At 31.6% G+C, this 10,142-nt stretch overlaps 2 protein-coding genes across 2 annotated transcripts; one reads left to right on the forward strand and one right to left on the reverse strand.

The window, feature by feature from the left end:
- The first annotated feature begins 5,852 nt into the window (after positions 1 to 5,852).
- On the forward strand, positions 5,853 to 7,429 carry LOC131610141 (protein LIFEGUARD 2-like). Its single transcript, XM_058882016.1, has 4 exons — positions 5,853 to 6,332; positions 6,653 to 6,766; positions 6,846 to 7,003; positions 7,116 to 7,429. The coding sequence occupies exons 1-4, from the start codon at positions 6,071 to 6,073 to the stop codon at positions 7,317 to 7,319; spliced, it is 738 nt and encodes a 245-aa protein (XP_058737999.1). The 5' UTR covers positions 5,853 to 6,070; the 3' UTR covers positions 7,320 to 7,429.
- A 65-nt stretch (positions 7,430 to 7,494) lies between these two features.
- On the reverse strand, positions 7,495 to 9,566 carry LOC131610140 (VAN3-binding protein-like). The gene is made up of 6 exons (XM_058882015.1): positions 9,123 to 9,566; positions 8,892 to 9,017; positions 8,356 to 8,788; positions 8,001 to 8,243; positions 7,797 to 7,904; positions 7,495 to 7,709 (listed from the first exon to the last, which is right to left on the reverse strand). Exons 1-6 carry the CDS (start codon positions 9,447 to 9,449, stop codon positions 7,495 to 7,497), a joined length of 1,452 nt encoding a protein of 483 aa, XP_058737998.1. The 5' UTR covers positions 9,450 to 9,566.
- Between the last annotated feature and the right edge of the window lie 576 nt (positions 9,567 to 10,142).

The raw sequence follows: 10,142 nt of genomic DNA on the forward strand, positions 1-10,142 counted from the left end.
TCTCTCTGCTCACAAAGTGTGAATATTCTTTGCAAATACAATATTCAAGCCAAGTACAATAATATGGGTTACTTCTTATTTATGGATTTTGGGTTTGCTTGCTCCATAAGCAAAGCCCAAAATACAAAATCCCAAAAAATTATTTTTGAAAAACATGGTTATTTTAGAAAAATTTTAAAAATACAAACTCCATTGAACACCTAATGAAAATCATAAAATATTTTTTATTGTGCATATATCAATATAAAATATAACATAACAGGTCTATTATACAAATGTTTACCCTTGATTTTGGTAAACAAGCGCTTGTCTTCCGAATTTAGAAACTTTCGGTTACTCGCAGGTTCGACCAGATTAATCGTAAAGACATTTGTGTTCAAGTTATATGAATTTATGTTTTTAGGCCTAAATGTGCGTCTAATCTTAAAGAAAAGAAAATAAATGGCTGTAAAGATTTGTGTTTAAAAGTAAAAGACAAGGGAAGTTAAAGGATAAGGGCAGTAAATGACAAAGAAAATAAATTTGGACCAGCAACTAAAGGTTTTTGATAGAAAGGATAAAGGAAAAAACTATAAAGAGGCGATGAATGTAAATAATTATTTATAACTGAAATAAGTGGTGTTTCAAACGTGATTTCTCAGGGAAAACTCTTTTCTCAATACACTAGATACTTTGAGTAAATTTTGAGGATTTGTATAATGTTAAACACACGGAAAATATAATTACTAAGATCTCTATGTACACTATTTTCACTACAATGGTCTTCTACTCTAAAGATGACACATTTCTTGTCTGCATGCGCTTCGCTCTTTGCAAGCTTCCACGCCTATTTTCTAGGGACAGATAAGGTCAATTATCCCGCCAATGGGCCTATTTCGAATTTGCTTCGTCAAATTCCAAGTCCAAATGCCTTGAAATATTTCTAAGTCCTGGATAACATACTTAGTCCATCAGCATGACTATTTTTACCGTCAAAGTGAACCTTCAATGTCCGTCAAATTAAAGTGAGCCTGTCTCCATAAAATTTAACCCTTTATCTCCCAACATGCTCCTTCTGGCGAGCTTCGAATTTGCAGCTAACAACAAGTCAAAATGGTTGCATCCTTTAAGGATATCCAATGTGTCATTATGTTACATTAAAAAACAAACCATAAGAAAAATAGAAATGAAGAAGATTTGAAATGAAGCATTGATCATAACCAATCCATGTTATGAAACTGGTGCCCCTGATTCTGGTGTAGAGCTACAACTAGGCATGCAACAAAACCCGTACCCTCGGGTACCCACCTAAACTCGTCCAGAAGTTGATGAGAAAACCCGCTTTGATTGAGTTTGGGTTTTCTCCGGTTACAAAATATGAGGACGAGTCGGGTAATGGGGATACTAGTACCCATTCCGTTTATTTAATTATGTTTATTATTATTTATTTTTGATAATTTATAATATTAAATATGTGACCAATTTTTTTATATTTTGATTTGTATTTATTATTTAAAATATTTGAAATGTATGTACGAAATTTTTTGAAATTGTTTTATTTTGTTATTTATAATGTAATTTGATTTTGGAAAAAATATGTATTTCTATTAAAAAAATTAATTTCACTTAATGGATGGTGGCGGGGCGGAGATACCCGAACCCAACCTGAAATTGTTTGGGTCGGGATTGAGTTTTAATTTTCCATCCCCGTTTGGGTTTGGGGCAGGGAATAGGAACTGTTTGGGGATTCAGTTTTGGGTTTGGGGAAGGTAATAACCGTCCTGTTGCCATGCCTAGCTAAAACCACCGTGAAACTTCAACTACCGCCGTCAAAATCGCCCAAATAGAACCAAAACATCCACCAGAGGTCACTATTCATTTTATTTTTGATTGTCGTGATTATTTTTCGTTTGTATGTGTTGCTTGGGTTTGCAATTGGATTTGATTTGCTTGCGCTTTGAATTGATTAAAAGAATGAAAGGGATGAAACATAGAGAATTTGAGAGATAGCAATGGAGATCGTGAATGAGATAGAGGAAAAACACTCTAATCTGAGTTTAATTTTGTTTTATTAGTTAATTACTTTGTTTTTTTTCGTTTTTTTATTAGTGGGCCACGTGTAGGGAGCTGGTTGGGACTTTGATTAGTGAATTTTTTCAAGGACAAAATTTAGATACAATTCTGTAGGTGTGGTTCTTACTCTTTTCCAATAAAAATATGACAAATATACTTAAATATCCTTTAGTGAGTGAAAATAAGAGAAATTTGCATACATGTAGGAGAAAATTATACACTTGTTATATTTTGATTGAGAAATAATAAGAACCATACCGAAAAAAATGTACCTAAGTTTTTTTTTTTAATTATCAAAACAACAAGATGTCGCCCGCCCACTTAACTGAGTTTTGTTTCTTTATTTTTTATTTACTTCATTTTATGTGGCTTATTGGTCATTAGAGTTTTCCAAAAATGGGCATTAGATAATCCTTTTTCTATTATTCCATCACATTTTAACTCTGCACCTCTCTCTTACATTTTAATTTTCGTTTTCATTTCATAAGTTGTTTGTTTTATTTAATTTCTTGATTAATTTAAGTAGAGTTTCATTTAAAATTGATGTTAACTTGCAATTTCTCCTACGTTGAGCATACTCCTTGTTAAGCATCTCTTCAGCATTGAGCATACTCCTTGATTCAATTGGATTGAAGCGGAACCCATGTACTTCTCTAGTTCCAAAAATAACAATCTTGTACTAGCATTTATAACATACTTTAGAGTCATTTAGGTGATTTTGGAGATTGATTATGTTACATTTAAAATGTCTTTATTTAAATGCAAGTGTATTGACAGTACCATCGATATAGAAACCGATGAATTAGGTTTCACATTGGTTGATCTTCAAAACACAATTTATTTGAACAAACCATTCATCATGGCATCCTAAACAAAATAAGTTTTTAATACCACTGATCCTTCTAAAACAAAATGGTCAATTATTCTACAAAGAAAAAATATTTTTGATAGTGATGACAATCAAGATTTAAATTTAAAGACCCCTTCTTTCGGAACACATGTACGTCTCACATCCGAAGAAAATGATTCAAACAATGTGCATGCTACTCGTCTTAATCATCAAGAGGAGATATGAGAAAACTATTAAAAAATGTTTTATATCACTTAGTAATATATATATATATATATATATATATATATATATATATATATATATATATATATATATATATATATATATATATATATATATAATATTCATTTTTCTAATATTTATTTTTCAAATATATAGAGATGTCGAAGGATACCCTATGTTGCATGGTCTTAAAAGTAAAAGTAGAAAAATTAAAAACCCTTAAAGTAAGTGTTATATGATGCATGTTGTTGATATTGAGGTTTGAAGTTGTTGTTCAAGATTATATTTTGAAGGTTGTTGTTGTTGAGGTCAAAGGTTGAAAGATTTAATGTTGTTATTGTTGATTATCCTAATTGATTTCAAAAGTTATTTTAATTATAAATGTTCAACGACCAATTACAAATCACATAAGACCATTTAGAATGGGAGTGTTGAATAATTTATTCAATAGTTGAATAGCTACAATGGTGTGTTGAATCATGTGTTTAATGTGATGTGGATTAATTGGTGTTGAATACTTTCAACATGTTGAATAAGAAAAGAGTGGGGGCCACCTAAAGTATGTGACAAAATATTATTGGTTGTTGTGTATGTTTAGATTTTTATTTCATAATAATTATTTAATGTAAATTATTTTTTAGTAAATCAATTTTTTATTTATTTTTATTTTCACCAAAATTCATCATTTTTTTTTGTCTATAAATAGAGACTTGTTTCATTTGATTTGGACACACAAAAAAAATTCACTTTTTTCTCTCAATTTTTTCTACTTAGCCTTCAAAAAATTTTTGTTTGTAGCTCTAGACATCTTTGTAGTGAAATGGATTTCAACAATAATCCTTTTAACACCCAAAATTCTACTAATTATCCTTTCAACTACCCAAATTTCAACAACTATGTATTTCAAAATCAATCTTCCAACCAACAAGGTCCCCAAATTATGGATTTCCTCCAGATTTCATAATGTCGTCATCTAATCCAAATTATCGGCCATGTTATGGATCAATGAAGTCATATTCATCTCAATCACCCCCTGATTATTCTTCTACTCCAATGAGAAATAAAAATGTTCCGAATAAAAATGTTCCTGAATTTTCTACACAAATGGCTATCGGAATGTTTCATGATTAAATAAATTGTTTGTGAGCTGAGTCTGTTGCACTAATTAAATTATGTGTGTTCCATTTTAAGTGTGTTGTGTGTTTAGTATATTGTACTATATTTTTAGTTTTTTTGTAATTGTATCTGTTTTAATAATAACTGTTTTTACATCTCTTATTTATTACTTGCAAGAAAAAAAATTAAAAATATAAAATTGGAAGAAAAAAATTACTAAATTAGAAAAAAATTAAAATAAAATATTTAAATCTTAATTATTTTAATTTAGTTTCAATTGATAATTGAGATGTAGAAATATATAATCATAAAAACAAATATATAAAAGAAAATAAGAATAAGAAGTAAAAGTAGTGGGGTAGGGTGTTGAATTTTATTAAACAAAACCATTGTAGTGAGTAAAATTTGAATGTGTGTTGAATGATGAGGTGGAAGAGAGAGAAGATGATGTGGAACATAAAAAGTGAAAAGTAGGATGTTGAATAACTAAACCATTGTACATAGTCTAAGAGAACTTTTGAATGTCCTTCAAGAATTTGCATTTTGGTTATTGTTTTTGTTATTTAATCATTTGTTTTTGTAACATTTTAAGATGCGTGTCATTTATGCTTTGTAATTGATGTAAACAATAAATATTTTTGATATAATATTTCTGCTTGTGAAATGGACAAAAGGTACAATATTTCTATTTAAAAAATGGACAAAAAAAAGTTATATAATACATGTTAAAATGAAATTTTTAAAAAAAAATTAATATTGCTCTATTAACTCGGATTATTATTAATAACAGAGATAAAAACACTGCTTTATTATTTCAAATTTTCTTTTAATTGAAAAAGTGTGGGACCCAGCATTCAATTTTAAAAATAATAAAAATGTATTTGTTGGAATCGAGGTAAAAAATGACACACATTAGTTTGCATATGAAATTAAAGTTAAACTAGAAAAAAAAAATTATTGTAGTATTTCTTGTATTATGTACTCCCTCCGTTTTTTATTATAAGTCGTTTTAGACTTTTCACACAGTTTAAGAAAAATAATAATTGTTGTATGAAAATGAGAAATTATGAAGGTTTTTACAAAATTATCCTTCATTAATGATATATGGAAGATAAATTTATATAATTAAAAGGAGAGGGAATAATAAATATTTAATGATATAATAGGAAAAATAGCATTAATTATTCATTGGAATTGTAAAGCGACTTATATTTAAATACAAATATTTTTTCCAAAACGACTTATAATAAAATACAGAGGGAGTAATTTGCATTTGTTAATTTTTTTTTCCCTATCTTTTTTATTTGTGCCTGACTTGAATAACTTGAGCACCCTTTTGCTTTCTATTTAATCTCATTGTTCTTATTTAAATAAACATTTCAAAAGCCATTTTTATTGTACCAAAAAATTGAAAGCAAGTAAAAACAAATTTTAATAAAAGTATTGCACCTTATAAAAAAAATACTGTTGTTAATTTCTATGTTTATATTACCATTTTTCTAAATCAAAATGGCCATTCGAGAAAGAAAAAAAGTTAAAATTAGTTAAAAGGATGAGTATAGATATATGTAGAAAAAGAGTGAGAAGGAGTGGATAATGGGAAAAGGCAAAACAATTATAAATGCGTAATTGCACTTCACTTTGTCTCATGACACGTACAAGAATCTACTCTTTCAAGGAAGCTTTGAGATCAAACGAGAGAACATATTCCACAATAGAAACCACAAGAGAGTTCGTGACTCGTTGAGAAACACAGAGAAAAAGGATAAAAGACACAATTTCGAGAAACAAAGCATTGAAATTGATCTGAGTTGAATCGGTTATGCGATGTGGAAAAATTGCGTATCAAAAATGTCTCGAAAAAGAGACGTGGAGAGCGGAGAAAGAACCCTTTATCCTTCTATGATTGAGAATCCTCAATTAAGATGGTCCTTCATACGTAAGGTGTACTCCATCATCACCTTTCAGTTGCTTCTCACCATTGCTGCAGCATCCGTCGTTGTTTTCGTTCCTGGTGTTGCGCATTTCTTTGTCAGTTCTACACACGGCCTGATTATTTACATCGTCCTTATCTTTGTTCCCTTCATAAGTACGTCTCATGTCCTCTTCTTTTATATATTCATATTAAATATCAAAGTTCTCAAGATCGGGATCTTGCCTAACATCTTAAAATTACAAGATCGTAACAAAAATTATAAGATACCGCTAAAACAAAAAATAATACTATACAATTTGGCTACATCACACAATTTTAATTAAGATTGAGATTGTTTAGAGTGAGTGAGATCGCAAAATAGTAAAATTTTAAAATCTAGACCGAGATCTTGACAACCTTGAACTTAGTAGTATTTTTATGTTATTGTATATGGTAACATGACACTTTTCTTAATTTTCGTTTCATTTTTGCAGCATTATGTCCGCTTTACTATTATCGACAGAAGCATCCTCTCAATTACTTCCTCCTGCTGATTTTCAATGTCACTTTAGCTATTCCCATTGGGTTAACATGTGCCTTTGTTAGCGGTAACTGATCTAAATTATTCATAATCTTCTTGTTTTTATTTGATAATGAATAATGATATAAGTTGTTCATTGAATGCAGGGAAAGTAATTCTAGAATCTGTGATAATGACGACTGCGGTTGTGTTCAGTTTAACTCTCTACACATTTTGGGCTGCAAGAAGAGGCCATGATTTCAGTTTTTTGGGTCCATTCTTGTTTGGTGCTTTGTTGGTTCTTATTATCTTTGCTTTCATTCAGGTTTTTTTTTTTTTCTCTGTTTAGTGCTTAATTAATTAACAAATAATATTGATTTTGATATCTGATTTTTGTTAATGTTTGTATTTTTAACATTGTGATGCTTTTCTTGCAGATTCTGTTTCCATTGGGAAAGGTTTCACATATGGTCTATGGATGTCTTGCATCTATCATATTTTGTGGCTACATAGTATATGACACAGACAACCTTATCAAGAGGTTCTCCTATGATGACTACATTTGGGCTTCGGTTTCGTTGTATCTTGACATCATCAACCTTTTCCTCTCTTTACTTACTATTTTTAGAGCTACTAATTGAAAATAATTAATACAATATCATACTATAGGCACTATATAACTCATATGTATTGAGAGCTAATCTAGTTAATGAATGTTCATTTGAGAAATTAAGATGATGAAATTGATAAACACATGCACTTGATACATTGAATTAAATTTTGCAATCAACAATAGAAATAACAAGATGATTAGGTTCAATTGTTGTATTTGTTTTGTCTTTGTCTGACGATTGAGAGAAGCTTAGAAACTCCTTGTGTCCAGATATCATATTCTTTTTGAGTTCTACACTCGAACTCGACGATTCCCCTCGTGTCTGTTTTCAATCCGAAGTAGTGTCGTTTTTCTCCATCTTCTAAAATATCTCTTCCTGGCCATGCTGGTAAATCCGTGCACACGTCTAGAACAATATCTGCATATTTAAGAGTACAAAGTTATTTGGCTTTTGAACTTTAATGTTAGTGAAGACAAATTAAGTAGTAAAGCTATTGAAACTTACTCTTGTTCTTTTTTGTAATTTTTCCTGCAACAAGTTTGCTTTTCATTTTTAGCTTTACCTGTCCTGATCGATGTATGTAAACAGAAACTATTTTCCAATGCAGATCACCTGTGGTTACAACCAAAATAGAATTTAATTAATTGATGTTCAAACCAGATATTGAGTAAGTTTTAATAGCATCTCTGTAATTGATGATAATAATACCGTTACGGGTGCGTTTGAGTAATTCACTGCCCTTAGCAAGTAGCTCTTGGATGCTGGAACCTGTAAAGTTATCTGCATTTATAATTTCTCCACTGTCACTGGTGCTGCTGTTGCTGTTGTTTATGTTATTCCCTTTTCCACTTACTGTCATGCCCCCTATTCCTTTCTCCAGTGGTGTTACTGCAGCAATGTTCCATACATCCTTCAGAGCTCTAGCTTTTAACGTTGCCGCTCCTCGGAGAGCTACATATCAAGGACCATAAACACATACATATTAGGCATATTTTAATATCAAAAATAATGATTACATTGTATTATAGAATGGATTCTCAAGAATAAGTGTTAAAAGTGTTACCTGTGGCAGCTGCAGCTGTAAGAGTAGATATATCATCATGAGATCGGACATTCACAGCTGAGCTGACCACTGAAGCTAGGTGGTCACGCTCGGCTCCCATTGCTTCAGCAGCCTCCACACATTGTGCAGCAACTAACGTTGCAGCGGAAGCAACAGCCACGTCAGTCTTGGCCATTTTCTCGTCCTTGTTTGATGTCGATGAGGCAGCTGTTGCAGCTGCAATGGCTGCTATAGCAGCAGCAACAGCAGCCACAGTAATAGTAGCATGCATCTGAGCATTATGTGTTCTGCTTTCTTCTTTTTTCTTTTCTCTTCTCTCCTTCAACCATCTTCCTACAGTTTTAGGTCCTGAAGTGGCTGTGCCGTTGCCTATGGCCCCATTCGCTCTTCCACCATTAAACAATGGATGAATAGAATTGTTTGCCCGAAAAAACTGCACACACGCGTTAACAGGAATAAGTGCAAACAGTATGTTAATAATATAGTACTAACTAACTTTCTCATAGTTTAGCAATAATGTGTTTTAATATTTATACCTTAACAACGTCGTCGAATTCATCTGAATGAGAAACTGGTGGACTGTCTGTTCCTGTTAATGATCCATTACCATTCAAAGGCTCACTGCTGTGAGATAATCGACCTGATGTTAATGGTGACACTTCCTGTTACATACATGACAAACAAACAACATTAATCAAGATAGTGTCCATAGTTGAGACATGCGTGTTTTTGTTGATAGTATTAGTAAATAGTAAACAAGTAAACACCTCTCTAGCAGAGTGTGACATAATGCGTTCAAGGACAAGCTGTGAAGTAGCAGAGGAAGCGAAAGAAAACTGATTCTTAGACACATTCGAGAGTTCCTCAGAGATAGAGTAGATACTGTTTTCTTCAGGAATAGAACCATTTGATGGCATGCATGATGAAAGAGGTGGTTGAGATTGAGGTGGTGCAATAGCTTTTGTGACTTCAAGAGCTGAAGCACTCCATGACCTTGACAGAAACTCCATAGGAACTCGAGGACTCTCCGGCAAAGGAGTGCGGTGGCCACCGCTTGGAACAAACTCAGGCTGCATACAATTGATTGGTTCCATGTCAGGTAGTGTGAGGTACTAGCTCTTTGAGTATGGTAGTTTTGAATATTAGTTGAGATGATGGATGTGTAAATATATAGTACTGGTTTTGGCAGGAAGAATGAGATGATGTTGAAGTAAAAGCTAACTAAAAGAGCTTAGGAATGGTCAATCAAAACTAACCATGTGCTAAAGATGTTAATATTTAGTCAAAGATAACTTTAAAATCTATTTTCACACTTATATTTCCTGCTACTTAACATTTGCACGTGACTGTGTTAGAATAATGAATCAGAAACATAGGTAGTGTAGTTTTTACCGTGCTTTTTACAAATTCACTGTAATATTAAACACAGATTTAATTTTTGTTATATGTATTGTTATGAGTGATTCACATGACTGTATTGTTAGAGGAATAATTAAGAGTTTGATGTATGCATGAAGAAAAGAATCTAATGGAATTCTGCAATAACCCGCATCCCAAACCATGTACACACAGACAAGACATAATTATGAACAAGACAAAAAGATAATGAGTTGTGGGACAGACAAATGACTTTTGGCAGGATTAGAGAATGTCATAACTATTGTAGTAGCAGTACTATGTCTGGTGGAATATGTCACCTTGATAAGCTTCATGTGAGTAGTACAGTACTAGTGCTACAGTTAAATCTAGTCAAAGTTAGTTTAAAATTCATTAGCTTAACAATTAGC

This window comes from Vicia villosa, linkage group LG6, assembly GCF_029867415.1.
Source record: "Vicia villosa cultivar HV-30 ecotype Madison, WI linkage group LG6, Vvil1.0, whole genome shotgun sequence".
Lineage (NCBI taxonomy): Eukaryota > Viridiplantae > Streptophyta > Magnoliopsida > Fabales > Fabaceae > Vicia > Vicia villosa.

What these genes read in the sequence shown, in the direction of transcription:
- LOC131610141 (XM_058882016.1), top strand. Translation starts at nt 6,071, where the DNA reads ATGTGGAAAAATTGCGTATCAAAAATGTCTCGAAAAAGAGACGTGGAG. An exon ending in TATCTTTGTTCCCTTCATAA is followed by an intron (nt 6,333 to 6,652) that starts GTACGTCTCATG and finishes TCATTTTTGCAG; the next exon opens with CATTATGTCCGCTTTACTAT. An exon ending in TTATCTTTGCTTTCATTCAG is followed by an intron (nt 7,004 to 7,115) that starts GTTTTTTTTTTT and finishes CTTTTCTTGCAG; the next exon opens with ATTCTGTTTCCATTGGGAAA.
- LOC131610140 (XM_058882015.1), bottom strand. Translation starts at nt 9,449, where the DNA reads ATGGAACCAATCAATTGTATGCAGCCTGAGTTTGTTCCAAGCGGTGGC. An exon ending in ACTCAAACGCACCCGTAACG is followed by an intron (nt 7,905 to 8,000) that starts GTATTATTATCA and finishes TTGTAACCACAG; the next exon opens with GTGATCTGCATTGGAAAATA. An exon ending in AATTACAAAAAAGAACAAGA is followed by an intron (nt 7,710 to 7,796) that starts GTAAGTTTCAAT and finishes TTAAATATGCAG; the next exon opens with ATATTGTTCTAGACGTGTGC.